Source organism: Meriones unguiculatus, chromosome 7 (genome assembly GCF_030254825.1).
Source record: "Meriones unguiculatus strain TT.TT164.6M chromosome 7, Bangor_MerUng_6.1, whole genome shotgun sequence".
In the NCBI taxonomy this organism is placed as follows: Eukaryota; Metazoa; Chordata; class Mammalia; order Rodentia; family Muridae; genus Meriones; species Meriones unguiculatus.
In genome coordinates, this window is record NC_083355.1 from 15890210 (window position 1) to 15915136 (window position 24927).

General features: G+C 45.0%; 1 protein-coding gene across 11 annotated transcripts in view; it reads right to left on the reverse strand.

Moving 5' to 3' along the window:
- Positions 1-1435: 1435 nt before the first annotated feature.
- The window catches only part of Tanc2 (tetratricopeptide repeat, ankyrin repeat and coiled-coil containing 2), a 304530-nt gene continuing 281038 nt past the window's right edge, over positions 1436-24927 (reverse strand). For 9 of the 11 annotated variants that reach the window (XM_060386548.1, XM_060386546.1, XM_060386545.1 and 6 more), the window contains 9 exons: positions 21574-21707; positions 20409-20532; positions 18102-18277; positions 17703-17835; positions 17148-17177; positions 16231-16322; positions 12851-12997; positions 10474-10574; positions 1436-8899 (listed from right to left, as the gene is read on the reverse strand). In XM_060386548.1, the coding sequence (XP_060242531.1) occupies positions 6931-8899; positions 10474-10574; positions 12851-12997; positions 16231-16322; positions 17148-17177; positions 17703-17835; positions 18102-18277; positions 20409-20532; positions 21574-21707 (2906 nt within the window). In that variant the 3' untranslated portion in view covers positions 1436-6930. The remainder of the gene's footprint in view (positions 8900-10473; positions 10575-12850; positions 12998-16230; positions 16323-17147; positions 17178-17702; positions 17836-18101; positions 18278-20408; positions 20533-21573; positions 21708-24927) is intronic. The other 2 variants (XM_060386550.1, XM_060386544.1) reach the window with 1 other exon arrangement.

Consider the following 24927-nt stretch of genomic DNA (forward strand, 5'->3'; position numbering starts at 1 on the left):
TCCCCCCAAGACAGGGTTTCTCTGTGTAGCCCTGGCTGTCCTGGAACTTGCTCTATAGACCAGGCAGATGCTGAACTCAAAGATCTGCCTGCCTCTGCCTCCCAAATGCTGAGATTAAAGGCATGCAACACTATGCCTGGCCCAGAGCTCACTATTTAAAGGGAGCTTACAGAAAATCCACTCATAAGTAAGTGGTTTCTGAGTATTTGTTCAGCTTTATCCTCTGTTGCTGGTTTCTAGTATGCAGGAGCCAGAATCAAGGTCTTTTCTGTAATTCAGTGGTTCTCAACCTTCCTAATGCCGTGACCCTTTAATACAGTTCCGCATATAACCCTCAACCATAAACTTATTCTTCACAATGCTTCATGACTGTAATCTTGGTACTGTTAGGAATGGTAAGGTAAATATCTGTGTCTTCTGACGGTGCTGGGTGACCCCTGTGAAAAGGTCATTCAACCCCCAAAGAGGTCGAGACCCATAGGTTGAGAACCGCTGCTCTAAACCAAGGCTTCCTTGTAAAGGCCTTGTTTAAAGTAAGCACAGGGCTTGGCACACCCGCAAGTTATCGAAAGCTAGCCGCGTAAGTGGAGAAGGCAGAGGATCCAGATTGCGAGTGCCACGTCCCATCTTACTTCTGGGAACCCTGTGCTCTCAGTATGCGTTTCCAAATGATCCCAGACCGAGGGGCCAAGGCTGCACCCTCACTCTGTCATGTGAGCAGATTTTAAGTTTGATGACAGCAAGAGCTCACTCCGCCTGGCTTTGGCATCCCGAGAGGTCCCCAAACTAACCCTCTTGGACTTGAGCCAGTGTGTAGCAAGGTCTCCGTTTCGACCCAGGGCCCAGGTTTTTTTTTTTTGTTTGTTTGTTTGTTTAACTGTCCTGCTGCTTGCTTTCTCCTTGATCACCCTTTTGAGAAAAGTTGCAACAGCACAGATTTCTGAGCTTTGCCTTTGCCTCTGTGACCTCGAGTAATAGCATGTGCCTGTGGTCCCAACTATGTGGGATGCCGAGGAAACAGGCTTATTTAAGTCCAGGAGTTCGTGGCCGGCCTCAGAGATCAGTGAGACCATGTTTTAATCAGTCACTCACTCCAGACAAGCAAAACAAAGCGATGGGAGTACAGTCCTCCTGTGCAGCTGCTACCGAGGAAAAGGCCCTTTTCACTCCACACGTAGCCAGCCTTCACTGAGGTCCTAGAACTATCGTGGACCAGCAGCTCCCTCAAGTGCTAACGGTCACTTCACAGGAGAGACACTGACGGTTGGTGAACAGATACAGGAAGGCAAGACTCTGAGCCTCTCACAGCAGAGCAAACAAATCAGCAGAGTTCTCCCTTGGGTGGCATTATCAGCACTGCCATTTCAGTGAAGGGTGAGCTTGGAAGTCAGTTCCCCGGACACAGCAAGGAAGGAGAAAAGCACCAGACACCAGGTTTCTCCAAGTGTTGACCATTTATAAATAAGTACATTTGCTTTCATACATACAGTTCATTGTACAGATGACGCTCTGTATACATGGGGCAGGAAAATGCATTCATTTGAACTGTTCACATCTATCTCACACAGCTCACATGTACAGACAATAAAACTGTTCAAGCAAGTACAGTAAAGAGAATGTCTTCCTTATACACGGGGCTGGAGGCCTCCGCTGGGTGTGGGGCATCCCCACTGCACGAGTTCACGACTGTGTGGTGTTCAATATATCAGGATAGAGAACAAACATGCATTGGATAATATACTGTACAGAGAAAGTCCTTTACATCTGAGTTATAGAAAACCTAAAGGAAAACTAAGTGCATTAAAGCTTTTTCCAGCAAGTGTCTTGAAAGGACAGCAAAGAGGAATAATCAAAATCATATTAGTACAAATCACTCTTTAATTGTAGACTGTACATGTCTGTACTAATTAAAACCATCTTGGGTTTGGAGGAGACAGAACAGAGAGACGGATGCTGTGCTAGATGGAAGGGAGGCCATGCCTGAGAATGGCAGCTTCCCTGAGCCCCACAAGGAACTGGCCCAACTCAGCAGGAATCAGCCAAATGTCAAAAAAATAAAAATAAAAATAAACAAACAAAATAACAAAACCAAAGAAACCAGGACAGTAAGTGTAACTTACAGTATTTCCAAAATAACCTGTGAATGGAGTGGATATCTAGAGCCGACATCTCTAATTCCCCCCTCCCCCAGTGAATGGGTACACAGTAAGGCAGGTACATTCAAGTACTGAATTCTCCAGAATTAACTCTCTGTCTGGCCCTGGGGATTGAGGGAGTGAGTTGAGTCCTAGCCAGATTTTCTGGTTAGTGATTAGCAAAGGGAGAATCCAGCCACCAAATGCTACAGAAACAAAGCAGCTAGGCCACGTCCTTCCCACGGAGTAGGTCTGTCTGAACCCAGGAGCTGGTGCTGGCTGGTGTCTGAGTGCAGCCAGCTGCAGCCTGATTGGTCAGCTTAGTGTAGGGATCACAGTCAGCAGGAAGAGATGAGATGACGGGTGAGAAAACATGAGAGTAACACTTGATTTTTGGTGTCCAATTATACGTTCATTTGGTACTGACTTTCAAAGCTCTGACTGAGGCCGCCATGTGGCCACAAGCATCTCAGGGTGGCTCAGCCGCTGTGAGGCATTGGACACCGGAATGAAGGTTACCAACACTTCAGCCCTTGAGTGGTCTGTATTACAAAAGGAATTGATGAAGACCCAGTGAATATTCAAGTAGCTCTGCACAGTGGCCCCACCAGCCCCGTTGTGCTTGTGTCCAGGGCCCTAGCCAGCCACCTTTTCTTGGGAGCAGCCAGAGCTGAGTTCAAGGCATTGCATGGTGAAGGTTTCCATGACGCGTCTTTGTAGGTAGCTCTTACCCCTAAGCCCTTTGTTCGTTGTTAGTCATGGTAGATGGTCAGTCTGGAATTCCCAGAGGAAAAGGAGAAGTCACACCTTTCAACAAGCACGAAGCAGGGCAGCGTGGCCCTCGGAGGAAAGGCGGCAGCAGACCGCTTCTTGAGAACTGGACAGCCAGAGGGCACACAGGCAGGGTGGGTGGGGCTGCTGAGCAAGGGGGAGGCTCAGCAGGAGATGGGCACAGAGGCAGCAGAGCCTGCCACCTGGGTAGCCTGTTCCAATGTGTGGCAAAGATTCAGTGAGCAACTGGTTTTGTCCAAGGCATTTCTGCAGTAGAAAAATAACTATCTTTAATCAAACCACCCAACCATGATACTTCTGGATTATAAAAGTTGGAGGCTGAGTGGAACTGAGAGGAAGGGTGCTCAGGGGAGAAAGGCTCCTCTACATACTCTCCACCAGAGAAAGGAAGCTCAAGTTAACCTCCCAACCAGGTGGTCTTCAGAGTCTGTCTTGCCATGGCGGCATGGATGCATGAAGACCCCTCCAGGCCTTTATTCCCTTCTTCCTGAACCTTCAGTCTACGGGCCTGACTGTTGTACTGGCAGCAGCTCCACGAAGCCATTCCTTGTAACCAGGTAAGTATGGTGCAGAGCCACAGTGACACCTAGTGGTAGAGTACGGTGAAGCACAAGTGACGTCCACATACCCACTGCATGTGACTAAACTTTAAGGAAAAATACTTATGGATATTAAATTAGATACTGGTTTTAAATTTTTCTATTGGGTATATCTCTGGAATATAAAAATACCAATATTTAGAGGGGGATTGTAAACTACTATACAATATAAGGGCTGAGAACACCTTTCTCTAAGCTGTTCTGTTTACAATAATTTAGGAAAAGTGGTAATCCAGGCTTAACTAAAATCAGCAAACTTGGATATTCGGACAACAACCTGGGATACTGTACACGATTCTAATCAGTGGAATTTCCTGAGCCATCGGGTTGAAGTTAAACACATCTAGAAAGGGGTGCCTGGGAGAGGAACACGAGGGGTTGTGCTCTATTAACTCGGGACTTCAATAGTGCACGCCTGCAACCTGGACAGACACAACAGCAGATACAAAATGATCTCTATTTTGTCCATGCCAAATTCTCATGTTACACAGGTTTTCCCTTTACTTTGTAAATAAGCATTCATTTTAATTGTTACTCGTGTGCCTTACTGATCCAGTAAATAAATGAACCATGTCTCAGGAGTCCCTAAGAAAATTGCTGGAAAAGCACTTTAAAATCACTGCAAATATTTTCTTGTGTTTAAAAATTCTTAATCTTTGAGGCTTATATACAACAGTTATTTCTTGTGCTATAAATGCTGTGATCCACTGCTTGATTTCTTTCCTTTTTTTTTCTTGAAAAACACACTAGAGACAAGAGTGACTCTGCTAATTTCTAATGAAGACATTACTCACACTTAAATATCCAGTATTTTATCAGTTACGAAGTCCACCAGTAAAGTGCACCCATTTATAGACATGATGTAATGGAAATCCACTAGTGCAAGAATTTTGGGCAAAGGGACATGTTTCGGTGAGAAACCTACAAGCTGAAGTTTGTCACCTGTCACTACTTAAGGGTGGTGTGAACCGAGTGAGCAGAACTTGCCAGTTTAAGGAGTTTCTTCCATCCTGAGGCTGGGCATGCTGGGAAGAGAGGGGCACGTTTAGAATACAGTACTAAGATCAACCATGGCAGTGACATAGCAAAGCAGGGCAGTCAGGCTACATCCTGGGAAGACCTTTGTCTCCTGCCTCAAGAGGCTCCGGTTGGTGATTTTTAGTCAAAACTACTTGTGTCCTATAGTGGTGTGCACTCTCTCGTGATGGCTAGAAAAAAAAACTGTGGTTTGACACTGACATTTCAGGGGGTGGACACACTAACTCTCTGCTTTTCCTGGGAAAATGAGGGACTCTGGGGAAAATCGTCAGCTGAGGTGTATTTTGAGGACTGCGTGGCATTCTAACACACCTGGGCAGGCTTTCCAAACAGGCAGGAGCACTTTTCTAATGGACTATAGTAGCTCCCCCAGAGGTGGTTCAGATAGAGTATGATGTGGAGACCAACAGAACTCCATCCTGGCCACACAAGGAGACAACAGGGTGCTGCTCCCAGCTACACAGCTGTAAATTTCCAGATAGGAGAGATGGAGAAACAGACAGGAAGATGAACAATAGGGAGAAATCAGCGGTGCCTTAGTCTAGGAGAATGGGGCACTTCTTCCTATCAAAGTGAAAACAGTCCTGCTTACAGAGAGGGGTCCTGATCTGTTTTAGGCTTAGGGACTCTGAGAGGAGAGGGTCCATCTACTGGCAGAATCTAAACCCGCCAGTAGTTTTAGATTTTAGATTTTACCACCAGTAAATTTAGATTTTAGAATCTAAATCTAAATCTAAGGTTTCCGATCTCAGTGTCATGCTCTGCATATCTTACAGATCCTATTGTACAGGATATGGAAACCTGTATTCTAAATAGGTCTTTGGACTTTGTTCAAGAAACTCTCCTTTCTGCAGCCCTTTACTAATGAATAAAATGCTCCCTAAGAGCACGGGGCCAACACCCCAGGTTAGTATGCTGGGCTAAGCTGCTTGGTTTCAATGCTGACATGCAGCCAGAGACAGGACTGTGCTACAGCTTCGGGTGTTCTTGCTGAGTATCTCATAGTTGTATCAGCTTTCCAAAAGTCAGGCTAGCAAACATCCAAAGGCCTGGAAGATGTGCAGACACTGACGGAGGAAAAGGCCTGTTAGCAACCTCATGCCCCTACGTGGGGCTCAAAGGACTCTGCAACACTTTTGGCGGCTTCTGATTCTCAAAGATTTCTCTGAAACATTCCTAGATAAAGGAGACAATTCCTTTAACAGTGAATGAAGAGACCAGAGGTCTTAAAATTAAATTAGTTAACAGCTGGCATGGAATGCAGGGGCCCGGGTAGAAAGCCTGGGATGGGTCTGACAGTCCCGAGAGAATCCAAGCAGGTTCTGGAAGAACCTGTTTCTTCACAACACCATCTGGGTTCGAGACAATGAGGAGCAGCTGAATGCTGCCTGGCTCCAGGTGGAAATGCAGCTAACAGGGTTATTGCAACAGGCAGACCTTGTAAGTCAGTGTTGTTTCGGGATCTAAAAAGCAGAGTTTTTAGACAGATCTCTCAGCAAGAAGAACAATCTTTCCCCCTTTCTCTGTACCTATTTCCTCTTCTAGTACTGGAAAATCAGTAGCTTTTAGTGGCTAGTTGTTGGTTAAAGCCTAGAGGGTAACTCTTGGTGAGTGCTTTAAAAATACCCACAGTTCTCCTGAAATTTCCTTGGCTGATCAACTTAAAGGACTGGATGTTTATTAAATGTTCCCCAAATGCCTCTTGGAAAACCAACATGTAACATTTCAGATAATTATAGTGGGCTTTTCTTCTAATTTAGCAGCTTTCTTTCTTTCTTTCTCACTCTCCCCTAGACTCCTTTGTCCCAGGGGAAGACTAGCAATAAAGTAAATGAAGATCGGAGACCGTTGCCTGCAGGGAGCTGGAGTCTGGGGAGGGGACCATGGCACAGGAATGCACTGGGGCTGGCCATGTGCAACACCGAGTAAGAATGCGAGGACAAAGCATCACACACGTCCTAAGATTTCTAGAAGAAAACAAACAAGAACATCTTACTTTTTTAAAAAAAGAAAAAAGACATTCACACAACAAGAACATCAGTGAAAGCGATTGTCTCCTGGAAAAAGCTGACCAGTGTGTCTGATCTCCCTGGTTAAAGCTCACGGCACAGAATCCCCTCGCTGGCATCGGAAGAGAGGGAGAGAGCATGTGGCTGGGGTACAGACCCGAGAAACTGAAGTCCTGGCTCACCAGAGGCCAGCTTCCCAGTCAGCTGCATGCAAAGGATTTCAACATGTGGGCTGTCACCTCTGAACACCACACAGAAACTACATGAGAAATTAAGCCAGAGAACTACCTCAGATGTGGAAACCAAGCCTGAAAATGTGCAGTGAAAACATATGGGTCTCACTCCAACAAATGTCTCTTAAACATTAGACTCCACAAATGGTCTCTTTGGTTTGATAGGCGATGTCTGCCCTTGTCGAGAGTCCCGAGACAATTGCCTGTACAGGTTGTCCTGGTATGCCTGAGCCACAGGTAGGGTCCGAGCCACCTTCACATCAGGATAGGAGGAGGCCTGGCTGACTCTTTCCAAGAGGTCTCCACGGGACCCATTAGCCAGCATCCCATGGGGGCTGTAATAATCGTCCTCCAGCAAATGGCCATTCTGTGCATTGTTGGTTTTGTTATAAAAGGCAATGTTGCTGATGGATGACGGTGGACTAAAGGACTCAGGCTGAGGCAGGTTGCCTGGAGACGTGGGACTGAGAACGGTATCCACTGATGAGACTGCCCAGGTCCGATTCTGCTGGTGAAGGTGGGGGTACTGTTGAGTCCGGGCTGTTTTATCTATGATCCCCATGAATGGTGTGGTCCTGGATCGGGTGGGCTCACTGGGGTAACCTCCCTGAGTGGGAGATACTGGTGATAGCTCGTCACATGACCTATCGTATGCAGGCTTTAGTGGGATCTCCATTTGTTGAATTGAAGAGGAAGGCCGGAAGGTGGGAGTCAGGTTGGAGGTGGAGGAGATACTATTGCTAGATGGAGAAAAGCGTAGGCCCACACTCTGTGAGTGCAGTAGTGGCCTGGGAGTTGGTGGGTGGGGCTTGATTTCATTAGGGTTGACACTGATAGGTCTTCTGATTAAATGTGACACATCAGGAGAACCCAGCTGGCTGGAGGAACGCTCCAGATCTAGTTTTGAGTGACAGACTGGATAATAGGATGCTGACTGGCTCCGCCCAATCTGCGGTGTCTGGCTGTACCTCATGCCACCTCGATAGGCAGAGGAGGGTCGCTGTGGCAGATCTTCTTTGGTCAATCCTCCATGCTGACAGATGGCACCGGCACTCAGGCTGGCTTGGACATGCTGTACAGGTCTCCCGTCTCCTACAATTCCCCCTATTGATCCCTGATAAACCAACCGGCTCTGACTTACTCCCATGTCTCCTTGTGGAGACTGGTATTTACTGGCCATTGAATGGGCTACTTGGCCATAGGCTCCTGTTGGGATTACAGTGCTTGAATGAACTGCTGAACTAGGCTGGTTACTTCTTACAATCTGGGCCTTGGCAGGCTGTAGCCTGAGCCCTTGCTGGGGCACTGCCACCGGAAGCTGGGGCATCTGGTAGGGCCGCTGGGCCATTTTGGATAGCGGAGATTTTGGTCTGCCGGGAAGCTGACTCACATTTGTTTCTTGCTGATAGCGTACAGGTGAGCCAGACTGGGATCTATAGACGCTCATGCTCTCAGCTGGAGGGCTGGCCCTGTACTGAGGACCTCTGCGGAGAGGGGACGGGGGAGGGCTAGGGTATTCCTTGCCTTGCCCTCCCACAGGAGGTGGGCTGAACCGGTAAGATGCACCCTGATGAGCTGGGGAAGTGTGTGGTGGGCTCGGCCTGTAATGAGAGTTCTGGTGAGTTGGCGAAAGAGCAGGCGAGGTGGACTGATAACCTTGCCTAGTGGGCGAACCTACAGAACTATTGGACCGGAAGTCAAAAACCTGGTGAGAGCCAAGAGGTGAGCTAGACATGTAGGCCGAGTCCCGATGGGCTGGAGAGGAGGGTGGGCTCTGGATGACTGGGAGCCCCTGAGTGGGGCGAGCCTCTGTCTGGAGGCCAATAGAAACATTTTCAACATCCTGTTCCAAGTACTCCTCCTCAAATATGTCTTGTACAGAGTATATATCTTCATGCTGGGGCTCAGGCTCCGTTTCTTCCTCTGGTAACTCCTGCTGAGGCTGCTGGGGTGGTGGCGGCGGCGGCTGCTGCTGCTGCTGCTGCATCTGTCTGCACTCTTCCTCCACTCGTATCAGAAGCCTCTGGATCTCACGGTTGTTTGGACATAGCTTGATGGCCTCCTTCAGGTCCTCTAGGGCTGCTGCAAACTGTCTGCTTGACAAAATGCAAACACAAGAACAGGAGTTAGTCAGACTGAACAGGAGCTGAGAACATGGCCACTGATCCAGGGACTGCACCAGGTGGCATCTGTGGGACTCCAGAGGGTCTAGGTCGGTTTGACTTATAAGAAGGAAACAAGGAGCCTGTTATTCTAGAAGAGTTCAGAATCATTTCCTAGACATTTTGGCTTCCATCCTCCTCCTGGCCTCTCTGGGTTAACAGAGAACATCTTCATTATGTCAGTCCAGACAGGCCCTTCAGAAGATCTTAGTGCCCACGAGCAGCCTCAGCACTATGAGGGTTGGTTGGGGTTGTCATTTACAGTGTCACTGTCAAGTAGCTTAGGAACAAAACAGTAGGTAACTGCACTGTTTAAAAATCTTGCTGATCCAGTGTAATTTTTGTGGGGAGAGGGGTTTGAGATGGGAACTTGCTATGTAGACCATGTTGGTCTTGAACTCTTTCTGCCTCTGCCTCCTGAGTGCTGGGATTAAAAGCATGTACTACCATGCCCAGCCTATCCTATAGAATTAAAAAAAAAAAATCTCAATATTTAGGTCTGAACTTTAGGCCTCTTACATCTTGGGTGTGAAGCCTGTCTTCCGTCCCTTTTCCCCATCACCTAACAGCACCGTGTGTCTTTCTGCTAGGTCACAGCCCACAGGAATCAGTTTGCTGACTAGGTGACTGAGAGCGGAGCAGAGCTTACTCCAAGAAAACCCTCAATTTACAAATAAGGAAATGAACCATAGAGATATTCCTATCCTCCCAATTAAAACTACCTGGAAAGTAGACAACTCACCTTGTAACAAGTGAACAATCCCAGAGGAAGAGGATTTAAGAGTCGACTTTCTATTAGAAATGTTATGACTCTAGCCAGATCACTGCTTTCAGGGTTACAAGCTTGGTTTGACCTCTGTGGACATATCCACTTGGGTCATAGCAACGAATCCCAAACTCCTCCCCATGCACGGGAGAAGGCTGGGTGCTGGGCAGGACACATCAAGGACAGTGAGTGGTGATTTTCAGATCCTTTTGGAGGCTTTGACTCAGTGGCCAAAGCACAGCAGATGGGCACAAGGAATGGTGCCACCTCAGTCTGGGCAGCAGGACCATCTGTGTGTGTGTGTTTAAGTGAGGATGGTCACTGTCATCAGACTTGGGAGAACCCTCTATGGAGGACTAAATAATCTGGGGAGTTCCCAAATGCCTGTAGGAAAGGAGAGCCTACTAGTGACTGTCCCATTCTCCCTGTTAAGAGGGCACATGGGAGGTTTGGCTTAGGTGGCTGCCTCTTTACTTCATCATCTCTTGATGCCGTTAGCTTGGTGCTGAAACGTGACTAAGACATGACGTAGGCTTCCTGGAAGAAAGTGCCATTTTCCATTTTACTTTTCTCCTAGAGGGCCCAGGAGAAGTGCTGCTTGTGAGCCGTGCCCTGTATGCGAAGCCTGGCTCCAAGAGCTGGCAAGGGCAGGCACACTGAGGACATGCACTTGAGGGTGACCTGTGTCGCCTTAGTCACACTTTCAGACCCTGCTGTTTCTTACCCTCCCTTGCCTCACCTGCTGCTGCGTTTTGCCCTTGCTCTCGCATAGTATGCTTCATAAGATTTCGGTTTCAGCTCCAGTGCCTTAGTAGCAAATTCCTCCGCCATTCCAAAATCCTGTCATCACAATAGGTGTGCAGATGAGTCATTGAAGAGATACACAAAGAAGACAATTTGGGAATAAAACAAATCATACGTATAGTCCTTTGACATATGCCATTGGAATGCTTGGGGTTCATGACATGCCTGGCATGGCTCTACCCATGTGGCCCATAGACTAAAAGTTCCCTCTGCTCTTCTGCTGTGTGACTCTGAAACCACTAACTTTACTTGTCCAACGGAATTTGGCCCCTCTCTACCTTTCTTTCTCTACAGTTCTTCCTAGCTCAGAACCCAGTGTCAGCTCTCTGTAGTGAGTCCTACAGCTGGAACCCTAAACTCTCCACACAGGAAGAGAAACACAGACATCTCAGGTGGCACTCAGCCTATTGGTTCTCCTTGCTGCCATGCTCACAAAACCTTGGCTTCCTGAGGGTCACTGAGATGTACACCACAGAGTTCAGCAAAGAGCACTGACTGGAGATGAGAGGGCATGGGGATGCCAGCCAGCCAGGCCCAGTTCTCTGGTCTATTCTAACTCAAGTAGGTTGGACATTTTTCACCCCCACACTGTTTCAGTGGTAAGGCAGGATAACATTTAAGTGCTGTGTATACTGGACATACAGGACTTTGTATTTCACAGATGCTTCTCTGGCCTGTTCCTCCTCCTATCTGGTTCCTTACTTAGAAACACTCAAAGCTAAAGAGAGAGGGACAAAGAAACAAGCAGACTCTGGCTGTGTCTGGGCTCTGTGCTGTCGGGGAGGCCTCCTGGAGAAACATGCTCTCGGACTCGTGCTATTGTGACAAGCCTCAGGAATGGGGTCTGAGGCACACAATACTGAGCCAGCAGAGCCTGTGATCTGTAACACCTTCTGAAATGCCAAGCTAAAGTGAAAGGTTCTAATCTTCATGGGGTGGTTCTACTTTTGAGACATGGTCTTGCTATGTACCCCAAGCTAGCCTAGAACCCCCAATCTTCCTGCTTCTGTCTCAAAGTACTGGCATTACAGATACATGCCACCATGCCAGGCTTAGGTTTTTCTCTTCTTTAAATGCCAAAGCCTAAGTAGAGCATGGTTACATTCACAATTCCTAAAGGAGAAACAGGATAGAACAGAGGTTCTGGGGTACGGGTAAGGGTTCATAAGAAACTTTCTCCTGAAGTGCACCGACTGCTAGTTAGCATGGTGTTGGCTACAGGAGGTGACTATTAGTTTTGTGGGTAAATGTTTAACCACAGAGGAAGCAGTCTGGTATGGGCTATGCTCTGCCCCTCCTGTTTTCTACCTTCCCTTTACTTACTAACTTGAGAGACAACCATTGTTTCTAAGAACACGGGAGTGAAACAACTCTTCTTCCTCGGTGCTGGAGACCGACGGGAGGGTCTTGTGCATGCTGTGCAAGAACTCCTGTCACTGATCTGTACACCCACAGCATATTTTAAATAACCAATTAACTACCAGGGAAAAAGCAGCCAGCAGACTGGCACGCACTGCTGAGCTTTGCTTCCTTCTCAGGGAAGGGCCAGAGAGACCTTTGGGACTAACTATTTTTTTTCCCCAGGAGAAACCTCAGGCAGGACTTCACTATCTCGCCCCCAGACACCTTCTGCACTTCATCTCCACACAAAGGTGTCTCTTCCCTGTCCCTACTATTTTCTGCCTCTAAAAGCAGAACTGTGTCCTCTAAGATGGTCAAATCCAGCCCAGGGTTCTTTCGCTGTCAGGTTTCAGGGCTGGAATCAATGACGCAAAGGTTATATACATAAGCAGGTCCTTTCTCATGCGGCCAGCGCCTTCTTTTTGGACAGTGGAGTCTCTTCCTGCTTGGTTTGAGCTACTTCTACACCCTGGGGAACAGTGAAGAGGCCAGGGAAGAGGTGAGAAGTTCAAGAATGCCCTTAGAAAAGACGTCCTTGAACCTTGAGTCCACAGCCCTGAGGCTTCATCCCAACCCTTTGGCATAGCTCTAGGGAGCACACCAGAAAGACAGTGACTGAAATCTAGACCAGAACTGATTGGAGTGTGTGGAGACGATAGTGTTCTGGTCACTTCAGTGGGGATTATGAAAATGCAGAATGTCACAAACTGCTCACAGAACCAGCTTTTCTACAGCTTGAGATATTTGTGTTCAGTGTGTACTTATTTCAATAGCAAACGTCAGTGTTCTGTGAAGGACAACCAAGTTCCAAATGGGGCAGAGAGGATTTTAGGGCCATAGTATAAGCTAATGAGTGGCATGAACTTTCAAATTTCAGCACTGCAGAAAGAGTGGGGATTAGAGGGACTTACGTTCATTTTCCTGCGACATCGAGAGAGGTTGAGGAGGAGAGACACTTTGAGCTCCCGGAAGGTTTTCAAGTCCTCACCAAATCCTTCTCTAGGGAATTTCTTCAGGGCATACTGGTAGCGCTGGGCAGCTTCCTTTACTTTACCTTTCTAATGGGTATAAATGAAGAGCACAGTGTTGGTTTGGGGAGTGGCTGAGATCTGGTCCCTACCCACTGCCTGTTCTTAGCAGTTGTTACAAAGGTTAAGTCTATTGCTCCCTTGAAGCTGAGAGCAGAATTTTAGTTTTTACTATAGGAAACTCACTTAGCAAGAAAGGGAAGGCTAAAGGAACATCTAAAATCACAAGCCAGAGAAATGAAATTTTGGCAGATGGACCTAACAGTTTCTGAACTGTTCTCAAGAGCTGACCTTGCTCACTGGGAACTCCCTTCTTTCCTTGAACTGCTCTCCTTGGGATACACAAAACTCCCTGGTCCCATTACTCAGACTGATTGCTTCTGCCTAGCTTCTAGCTTATGTGGCTCCTGCTTTATGTCCCACCTTGTTGTCCTACAGAAGAGGTAATTCTCTTCCTCAGGAAGTATGCAAGACCTAAAATGGCTATCCACTGTGGCTTCTCTGATATAACGATATAATGGCAGAAAACTGCGTTAATTCATATCCCTATTTGTGATCAGGCATTAGGTAAGGTGGCAGCAGAGAAGAGAAGCTTAGAATTTGTGACTCTCATTTTGTAGAGACATTTCCCCAAGAGGAAATAAATTTGACCAACTTCAGGATCCTGCTGCAGAAACACTGAACTCTTTTATACTTTGCATCTGAAAGGCTGTATATAAAGTACAGATATAAGTGGCAGTTTCTACCTTTATTTACTTTCTTCCTCTGTGTAGCTGCAACTTTCCTGGTAGCATCATTGTATTTACCTTTTACCATCTTTTTTTATTTTTTATAGATTTATTTATTTATTATATATACAGTGTTCTGCCTGCATGTGTGCCTGCACACCAGGAGAGGACAGCAGATCTCATTATTGAAGGTTGTGAGCCATCATATTGTTGCCCGGAATTGAACTCTGGAAGAGCAGCCAGTGTTCTTAACCTCTGAGCCACCTCTCCCAGCTCCCTTTTATCATCTTTTTTTATTTTTCTTTATTAATTACACTTTACTCACTTTGTATCCCCCTGTGGTTCCCTCCCTCCTCCCGTCCCAATCCCTCCCTTCCTCCACCCTCTGCCTACATGCCCCTCCCCAAGTCCACTGATAGGGGAGGACTTCTTTTCCTTCCTTCTGATCCTAGTCAATTAGGTCTCATCAGGAGTGGCTGCATTGTCTTCTTCTGTGGCCTGGTAATGCTGCTTCCCCCTCAGGGGGAGGAAATTAAAGAGCAGGCCAGTCAGTTCATGTCAGAGACAGTCCCTGTTCCTATTACAATGGAACCCACTTGGATACTGAACTGTCATGGGCTACATCTGTGCAGGGGTCTTAGGTTATCTCCATGCATAGTCCTTGATTGGAATAGCAGTCTCAGAAAAGACCCCTGTGCTCAGTTTTTTGGCATATAATATAGGATAAACCTACTAAAATCTGTACACCTAAAGAAACTAATCAAGAGGGAGGACTCTTGCTAAAATGCTCAATTCCTATCCAGAAAGACAAAGAGGATGGACATCAGAAGAAGGAGAAAAGAGGGAACAAGTCAGGAGCCTGACACAGAGGACCTCTGAAAGGCTCTGCCCTGCAGACTATCAATGCAGATGCTGAGACTTATGGGCAACCTTTGGGCAGAGTGCAGGGAATCTTAGGAAAGAAGTGGGAAATAGTAAGATCTGGAGAGGACAGGAACTCCATAAGGAGAGCAACAGAACCCTTTTACCATCTTTTAATCAGAAGTATAGAGTCTTACAAGGTAGAATTCTGGATGTGATTAATAATAGCTCTGCCTATTTACATTAGGAGGCAAGAGTCCTTGCCCTAGGATAGCAGAAATTATGTTTTGACTGAGGCTTAGATTCTTGAGAGTGATAGAAATATGATGCCTACAGTAATGATTATCTGTGAACTTATGTGATTTTTATGTCATCAAGTTTGGATCAAGGTTCAAGCTTCTTAAAAGTCATGATTATCATGATGTACTCAACGGGTGCCCAGGAACTAGAATTCTGCTTAGGATCTATATATTTATAACACAAGGGGCTTTACAATCATTTTGTCACCTTTTAGATCTGTGATGTCTCGAGGTATCTGCTGCTAAAAACTGGGTTGGAGTTATTTACCTTCAGGGATCATCCAGTGAACGGAAAGACTGTGACATGAATAACATGGAACACCCCAAGAACTTCCTTCTGGCTGAGTGTTTATTAAGGATACCTATTTCTTAAAGACTGTCTGTGAGTGATTTTAACTAAATGTATAATAATAACTGATTATTTTTATTAAAAATGCTATTATTGCTACGAACATTTCCCCCAGGCTTGTTGTAATTAATATTTACTGTTGATACATCTTTTGGTAACTCTGCTGTTAATCCTAAACCAGCTGTATATCCAAATCACCACACAGACACTGGGATTTATTTAATTATACTAGAACACAATGCTGGGCAATAGTTGTTCCATCCTAAACCTCCAAGCCCCTGTAGTTTCTACCATTTAGATTTCCCACATTATACTTGCTTTTTGTGATATATTAGGTCCAGTCCATCTCTCCAAGTCATTCCAAGACCTCTCCTCCAGCTTCTGCTCCCAGCCTCTGCTCTCTTTCCTCCTCTGCCTCCCATTCCTTCCTGTCCTCTGGCTCCTCACCTCTCCGGCCTACTCTTTTCTCTCCATTGCTCAACATTGTGGCTGGTTGTTTTATTTTGGCATGTTTACACGAAGTTGAGACAGGTGACGCTTAGAATAAGTATCACAATGCAATGTCCAGATTGAAACCAGATAGTGAGGTAGAGAAATCGGCATTTGAATGAACAAGGGTAAGGTGTATACACTCCAAAAGAACATTATACAAACACTCATTCTATAGCCAAAGAGGGCCTTAGGTTCTAAAGCACTGGGATTACAGGCGTGTGTTACCACACATTAAAAGATCAATAAAACTGGAAATGCCTACATTATATAATTATGCTTTTAATTGCCCTGTGAGTTCCTCACCCTAGGAGATTCCATGTAAAACCTGTTTTCAAACTGTAAGTGACCAGGTAAAACTGAGTTTTCTGCTTATATGTGACAGGCAGGCATATGCCGTTTTTGCTCTCTTGTCAGGACCTCCATCTCAGGAGCCCACGACCAGGGAATGGTTTCTGCCTCTCCTCTATAGAGAAGACTGAAAACTGTCATGTTTTCAAGATCCCACATGCAGAAAATAGTTCCTCCTGCCCTCACCTTATAAAACATGTCCCCCTCTTCCATCAGCTTGCTCAACAGGATGATCATGATGTCTGGTTTGGAGGTGGCCATCGCCCATGTGGCTGGACCTGTAGTGTACAGGATGCATGATGGGTAAAGAACTCATACAATGTGAGGTGGTAGGAAGCTAGGTGAAAAAAATATCCTGGGGGAGTTTCTGCTGAGAGAACAACTTGTTCCACAATAATTACCTCACGTTTCAGAGCTGGGAGCATTTTAGTGACTCCCACTGCCAAGAAGCTGCACTGGATTTTTTTTTTTTTTTATTCACCTTAAAATAAGAATATCTGAACTTGTCCAAGCTTGTGCCACAGAAGAGCAGCAATGCCTGGGTGGTGCATATGCGCACATAATGGCTTAGTTTGGAATTATTTTAAGTCAGAAAGTTGGAAGGGTTTATATTAAAGGTTACCACATGATTAGAAAAAGCCAAAAGAGAACAATTTATTTTCTGTCTGAGATAGAAAACTGCCACACTTAGACTCAATTTTGAAGTGTGCACTCCACAGAAGGGAAACCTTTAAATCTAAAGGCTCCCATAGAGCTAAGTACCAAACAGGACTTCCTGGGATTCACTTGGAACCAGGGGTACAGTTCAAAGTCAACAGAGATGAAACAATCATTAATAAGAACTACTTCACTCATGAAAGAAAAAATAAAGTTAAATTGATTAGTTTACAGATGGCTGATTATTTACCAACTAAGCTTTTCAGGGTTAGTTATCAAAAGTTCAAGTTATTCTCTTCAACAGTCATTAAAAAAATCTTCTTTTAAGGTGAAGTAAATTAAAAGATTAGAGGTGTAGGGAACTCATGCAGGCTAAATCAAAGAGGAGAAGGCAAAGCTGACCAAGCCATCAGACCACGCCTGATGCTGACAGCGGTGAAATATACCTCGTGGGCGACTCGGTAACGTCTGACAACCTTCAAAGAAAGGAGAAAACAAAAAGTTGTAGGAAAGGAAAAAAAAATGGATGAAGGTGAAAAAAAAAAAAAAAAGAAGGAAAAAGCAGCAGTGAGAGGCAGGCAGCAAAAAGCCAGCACGTCAGCCAACCCTTGTCTACAGTCTGTGGGTGGGGGAGCAGCTGGGAAAGCAGCAGCAGGGGCACATACAGAGCAAGGGAAAGCAAAGGCTCATGGCGCTGCAGGGAGCCAGGATGCTCAGAGGGTGGGGCTGTTGCAGAGGCAGCGCTAAGATGTGCACAAGCTCAGCGCAGCCTCCTGGCTAAGGCTACAGAGGACAGGGCAGAGAGCCACGTGACTCTGGATACAGGGTTCTACGGACTACGGCTTAGATGGCACTCTCTCTGGACCAGTATCCTTTTGTTCACGTGGACAGTCATTGGACCAGGGCAGAGGGAGAACTATACACATTCACACCAAATAGCCCAGGACGCCAGACCACTGGCCCCTGGGCACAGATGGTCAGTATCATTTTCTTTCTCTTACCTATTTTGGCTCCTTTCTTCAGTAGAGTGACTACAACGGAAGTGTTCCTGCAACCCACCGCCCTATCCAAAGGACGCATTCCACTGTAGTCAACATGCTCAATCATGGCCCCGTGGTCCACCAGGAACTGGACCTAGAAAAGAAACAAGCAGAACAGTTAACAGGCATAACGGATACAGCTTGCCCCTTTTCAAACTGCCTGTCTGAACCAGGCTATATATATATTATTTCAGGCCATAGTGATATGGCTGGTTTTGAATACTGTTTTGTATATTCCTGTCCTCTGAAGAATCTATGTTAGAATCATTCAAATAGTACATCACATTTGGTCCTAGGTGGTATTATTGATGGATAACACCTAAATTCTTGCTCTCCTGAGGCTTGTTTAAAGGTACTTACCACCTCAGCATCGCCATAGAAAGCGGCCAGGTCCAGTGGGGTGCGGCCATTCTTGTCAGCATGGTCTGTAGCAGCTCCATTGTCCACCAGAGAACGTACTACTGAAAGATGGCCCTTCAGACAAGCCCAGCTGAGGGCGGTCAACCCTTCTTTGTCCATCAGGGCAATGGAGGCACCTAAAAGAGAAAACAGGAGTCCTGGGTTAACAGGACTGAGAACACAAAAATTTGTAGCAGAAAGGAACGCTGATACATAAGGTATATATGCTGTTGAAGAACAGTTACAATTTCTAGATTTTTTTTTTTCATTTTAAGATGATCCTGGATGGCCATGGTGGCATACACCAGTAATCCCAGAAGTAGGTAGGAGTAAGCAGGAAGATCATGAGTTTGAGGTTAGTGTGAGTTCAAGGCTGGCCTGAGTTACATCTCCATTTCCTGAGTGCTGTGATTGCAGGTGTGTGCCATTCCACCTTGTATAGTGCTGGGTTTAAACCTAGAGGTTTGGTATGTGAGGCAAGCACTCAGCCAGCTGAATTGTATCCTCAGGCCCCAAATTATAGATTATTTAAAAAATTAAAATCACTTGAGTTCCTATTCCATCATGTCCTACAATGTAAGCTAAATAATTTCTGTTTACTTAGTGAAAACTCACTTAAATGACGGATCAAAAACACAAAAGAAAAGAAAACCAAAAAGGAATCAGTTCAAAGACCATGGGCAAAGGGAGAATACACTCTGGAGTCTATGCCCAGTGAGCTTGTGCTGGCATGTGGCAGACACAGCAGTTGCTAGCGGTCATCAGTGCTGCTGAGGCTCTGCCTTTTCTATCGGATATAGTTTGTTCTGGAACGTTGCTTCTTGCCCTAGGTCTTTTCCCTCCGAGTGCTGCTCCCTTCCTCTAGCAGAAATGAAGCTATCAGGAAGTCACACTTGTTTATATTGTGAAGGCAAGAGCTACATCGTACCCTGGGAGAGCAACTCTCCATTCTAGCTACCTGTGAGGCTGAGGCTGTGGAAACAAATCTTTCTTGAAAGGACAGAGCTAAAACCACAGCAAGTCTCTTAGGAGAAGCCCAGCCTTCTTAACTATCCTCTGCTGTTCAAGCCTGGGCAGTTCTTCAGAAGGCTGGTTCTCTTGAAGAAAAGTGCATCTGCGTAAAGAGAATCACACGTATTTGAGCTGTCTGTTAACAGTGTAGGCTAACTGGAATGATGTCATGGTTTCAATCGCCTCACGACCTCTGCTTGAGGCGAATCTAGAGGCTCCACTAGATGGTGCTGCAGTGCTACTAAGTGACAAGACTTTTCTACTGTGGCGGGTTGTGACAGGCTACTGCATAGGCTGGCCGAGCTTACCAGCAGTCAGCAGAAGGCTGGACTGCTTCCCCATTGTGCACACAGCCTCATGAAGGATACCTCCTTTAACTTGTTTTCCATTTACCAAGGATGTGAGTATGCTGGCAAGTGCCACAAGGAATTTATTGTGATAGCTTAATAGAAACATTCTGATTCTCCAAAGAGAACCATTGCTAGAGAGTGCCTTAACTTCCCTTACCTCCTTTGGAGTCAAGAAAAAAAATATTAGCTGTGCAGGCTGACAAACTGATACCCAGCTTTGCCTGGTGTTTTGGCACACACCTTTAACCCCAGTGCTTAGGAGAAAGAGACAGGAAGATCTGTGTAAGTTTGAGGCCAGCCTGGTCTACAGAGCAAGTTCCAGGTCAGTTAGGGCTATAGTGAGACACCATAGCACCACCACAACCACCAGCAGCAGCAACAGCAAATCAGCCTCTAAAACAGATGACTATTTACTAGGTATACATTAGAAAAATCAAAGTTTGGAGATTACTGGTTTGAAAGAAAGAGTTCAGTTCCTTAAGCTATAAAGAAGAAGAGAATGTCAGTTAGAACTCCACAGTGCATAAGTGGGCAGGCTGGGGTGGTGAGGCAAAGCTGTAAACTTGGCTCTCTGGAAGCTAAGAAAAGAGGATCACTTTAAGTGTGAGGCCAGCCTTGTCTACATAGTGGTAAGACATATATCCATTTGAATGTGCATATCACATACACACACACAGAAAGTGGACAAGAGAGTGCTAGGTATACTTAGGCTACTGTGGCTAGACACAAATGTGAGTTCAAGACCAGTGTGGAATTTTTATTTAAAAAACATGGAGGAGAAAAATAAAAGAGGGCAGGAGCTGCTAGCTTTGTATTTTCTAACCAATCATATTCTTAACATGCGCTGAAAATCAGTTCCGTGGATTATTACCATCTCTATTCATAGCCTTGACCTCTCAGGACTTACCTTGTGCAAGCAGGAAGTCCACAGTTCCTAGATGGCCTTCAGAAGCGGCCATCATCAGGGGAGTACGACCCTGCTTGTCTGCCATGTTCACATCAGCTCCATGGGTCAGTAAGAGATCAACAATCTGTAGTGCAGAGACATAGAGGCTGGTCATTGTGAGAAGAGCTCTTGAGGTGATGCGTGAACTAGCACTTGCTGCAGAGGTTAAGTCCACTCTGTACGCATCTTTCTACTGTAACAACCTCCTATGCGTTTCTTATAAGTCTTAAGTCTTGCTCTCTTAACTCCTTTAGGCAGAGACAAATGAGGACTCACCTCTAAACACCTGACTACCAAATTAAGTTAGAAAAAAGTCAAGTCAATATGTGGTCTGAACTAGTCCACAATGAGAGTTCCAGCCCAAGTAACTACCCATGCTAGTTCCATTTTACTATTCTCTGGAGGCAGCAGCAGCAGCAGCAGCAGCAGCAGCAAACATTTGCCACTGAACTGACTACAGTGCAGTGCTTCTGGTAACAACCAAGTCTTTTGTTAAGCACCATTTGGCTTCTAGAGTCTTTTTTTCTACTCAAGTACTTCCAAAGATCATTATCAGTATCCTTTCTTTTCCATCCTAGTGTGAAAATTGTTTTTCTAGAGTCCAAACCTCTGGAAAGATCAAATAACTAGAAGTTGAACACAGTGTGTTTTCTTCCAGCCAGTCGGAAACATCTGAGTAACTGGTTTGAAAGGGTCTGCTGAGATGGGAACCTCCCAGTCAACCGGCAGATACTGTTGCACAGAGGAGGTTGCTCTAGGACTAAGACAAATCAATCTTGCTCACAAGGATGGTTTGGTGTGTTAATTTCTCCCCACCCCCTTTTTATTGACAGGGTCTCACTATGTTACCCTGGCTGTCCTGGGACTCTCTGTAGAACAGGCTGACCTCGAACTCAGAGATCCAACTACCTCTGCTTCCTGAACGCTGGGATCAAAGGTATGGGCCACCACATAGGGTGAGTGTTGATTTCTTACATTCTCAATTGAGTGGAACATTAGTAACAAAGGCCACGTCCTCAAGCCTGATGGCTGCTGCGAAACCCAGCTGTGGCTTCTTTTCTTTGCATCCGAAGTTTCCACCTGGAACTCATTCTTACCCGACGGCTGGAAGCAGCAGCATACTCACCTGCCAGTGGCCCTGGCGGACAGTGCTGAATAGAGGCACTGCTCCTCTGCGGTTCGGCTGGGCCACTGCTGCCCCTTGCTCCAAGAGCAGGCGACACACATCCAGCTTGCCCCTTCCGGCTGCAGCTGTCAGGGCTAAACGCAGATAACAAAGACTGAGGACGCTGGCTTTCCCTTCTCTAGTTTTCAACATTAAACATGGATTAATGTGTTTCTAAATGCTTTGCTTTATGCAAACACAGCAAATTACTGTAGCTGATTAATGTAATCACAACTTTACCTCCAAGAATAATAATTTTGGTTGCCTTTTCCAGAAAGGATAGTTTTGGAAAAAAAAAAAAATGAAGACATTTAAAGGGCTCATACTATCTGGGGCCAATCATAATAATGAATTCATTGAAAAATCTCTTTGGTCATATCCATCTGGTTTCATTTTTTTCTACACTTGGACTGTCTTACTCTGCTACAGGTATCTTTTTGTTTAAGGTTCTTGACCTAAGTACAAACCTACCACTCTATGTGTGAATGAAATCCAGAGAAGTGACTCTAAAGAAAAAAATTAACCAATGTCTTGGTCAACCTCTACTCTTGTGCTTTGAAACCTAAAGAACCAAAAGCAGGAATTGCAGTTTAAGGCCTTGCACAATTAAAATTTTTTCCTCTTTAAACTAATTAAGATAGTAACTTTAAAAAAACAGATTTGCAACCATGATGGTCAGAATTGTTCAAGGTAAGAAAATCTTAAAGATGAGAAAACAGGAGTGGAAAAGACAACTTTCTTCCTCTATTTTGGGGGAGGGAGTCTGGAAGAGGTCTCACATAGCCGAGACTGGCCTCAGATTCACTTTGTAACCAATGATGATCTTGAATGCCTAGTCAGGGATTAAATTTATGCAACACCATACCAGCCTCCTCCTTCTAAGCATAAAACAGTGGAGTCACAGATTTAAAAACAGTTATAAAGAAAAAAACAAAACATACAGGAGGAAGAAAAATTTTCTTTCTTTACTATGATTAATCTTTTCTTCCATTACTTATGATCTTTGGCTTAGTGAACATTCTCAGTGTGTATTTCATTTTCTGTATCAATTGTTTAGTAGGAAGAATAATTTGAAAATGCAAGGTTCACCTTGTAACAGACATTTATTTAACTATTACATTAAAAATGCCTGGGTTTATTTATTATTTGGAGGTAAAGTCTCCTTATGTACCCCAGGCCAGGCTTGAAGTCAGTGTTCCTTTTTAGCTCCCCAATCCTGGGATTACAGGTATACGCTACCAAACCCAGCTGAAATTTGTTGTTTTAATTAAAAATAAATAAATTCTCTTTCTGAGTGTATAGTGTTTGTGTATGTGTTGGTGTGTGCCCATGTATGTGTAGGCTCTCAGAGTTGACACTGAATGTCTTCCTTATTTACTCTGTGTTGTGGTATGAATAAAATGACTCCTATAGACTGGTATATTTGAATGCTTAGTCACCAGGGAGTAGAGCTCTTTGACATTAGAGTGATTAGGAGGTATGGCTGGAGGAAGTGTGTCACTGGGGCCAGGCTCTGACATTTCAAAAGCCATGTCAAATCCAGCCTCTCTCTACTTGAGGGTCAGGGTAGCTCTCAGCTACTGTTCCAGCCCCACACTTACTGCCACACTCCCTGCCACGGAAACGGACCGGCCGTCTGAAATTGTAAGCAAGCCCCCAATTAAAATGCTTTCTTTTAGGAGAGTTGCCATGGTCATGATGTTTCTTCAGAGAACAGTGACTAAGGCACTCTCCATTTGAGTTGTTTGAGACAGGGTCTCTCACTGATTCAGCTGAAGGGGCCGTCAGCAAGCTCCTGCTGACAAGCCCCTGGTGCTGTCAAGCACCTGGCTCTGCTACCCCAGTGCTGGGGTTACACTGCACTGGGGTAGCAGAGAAGTGCCACTGTGTTCAACTTCTTAGGTGAGTACCGGGGATCTGAACGCAGGCTCTGTTTGTGGGACAGAACTTTACCAACTTATCTCCCCAGCCCTTAATTTAATGTTTTAAAGACTGGACAAAGGGTAGGAAGAACAAGAAACTATTAGAAAATGGTAGTAGTTGGGGCTGGAGAGATGGCTCAGGGGTTAAGAGCACTGGCTGCTCTTTCAAAGATCCTGAGTTCAATTCCCAGCAACCACATGGTGGCTCATAACTACCTATAGTGAGATCTGGTGTGCAGGCAGAAGGCTATATAAATAATAAATTAATCTTTAAAAAAAAAGAAAATAGTAATAGTTATACTTTGTTAAAACAAAAAGAGAATAGAGGTTTCCCCATCTTCCAAATTGATTAAAAAACTGACATAGAAGGCTGACAAAAGATCTTTCCTTTATCATGGTCATATATTCTAGTGACAAATCAAGAGCTATTGGCAGACACAGATATTTGAGTTTTCAGGTGTTGGACTCTAATCAAAGAAGCTGGTGAAATTCAAATCAACTGGCCACTTACAATTTGTTTGACTTAACTGAAAATTACAGCATTTCAGACATCTACTTTTACTTATCTGGCGTGTGTATGTGTAAACAAATGTGAACAGAGGACAGCTTGCAGGGTTCAGTTCTCCCTTCCACCACATGAGTCCCAGGGACAGAACTTAGGTCATTGCACTCATCAGTGAGTGTCCTTATTGCCTGAGCCATCTTGCTGGCTTGGCACTTGTCTTTGGGTTTGACTCAATTTACCTATAACTAAGCCATATTCAAAATTAAAACTTTACAAAATTTACAAAAAGATAAACTTTTAAAGAATCTTTTCCTGCCCTTAGGGTAAAATGGATTCATAAGGGAAAATGTGGCAATTTTTGAAGATATATGTACTCAGTTTTAGTTGGCTTTTCTGTTTAGTTTGTCACAGGAGAGGAGATCTTGGTCCTCTCTGCAGTGACTAGTTCTACTTCTCAATATATATAATATAATATAATATAATATAATATAATATAATATAATATAATATAATATAATATAATATAATATAATATAATATAACTTTTCTTCCTTCTTTCCTTTCTTTTTTGAGACAGTGTTTCTCTATATATCCCCTGGCTGTCTTGGTACTCTCTCCGTAGACCAGGCTGGCCTCAAACTCACAGAGATCTGCTTGCCTCCGCCTCCTGAGTGCTGGGATTAAAGGCATGTACCATCATGTCCAGGTCAAATTGATAATTTTAACAGTTTAAAAAGTTGTTAATCTTGCACAGGCATTTGAACATAAGAATAGCTAAGAACTTAGACATGCTTTGTGCCTCAAACAAACCACTTGGAAAATTTCTAACTCCCATATTTTGATCTGTTTAAAGTGCTAGGTTATAGGGTGGTGGCAAACTTCCAAGTA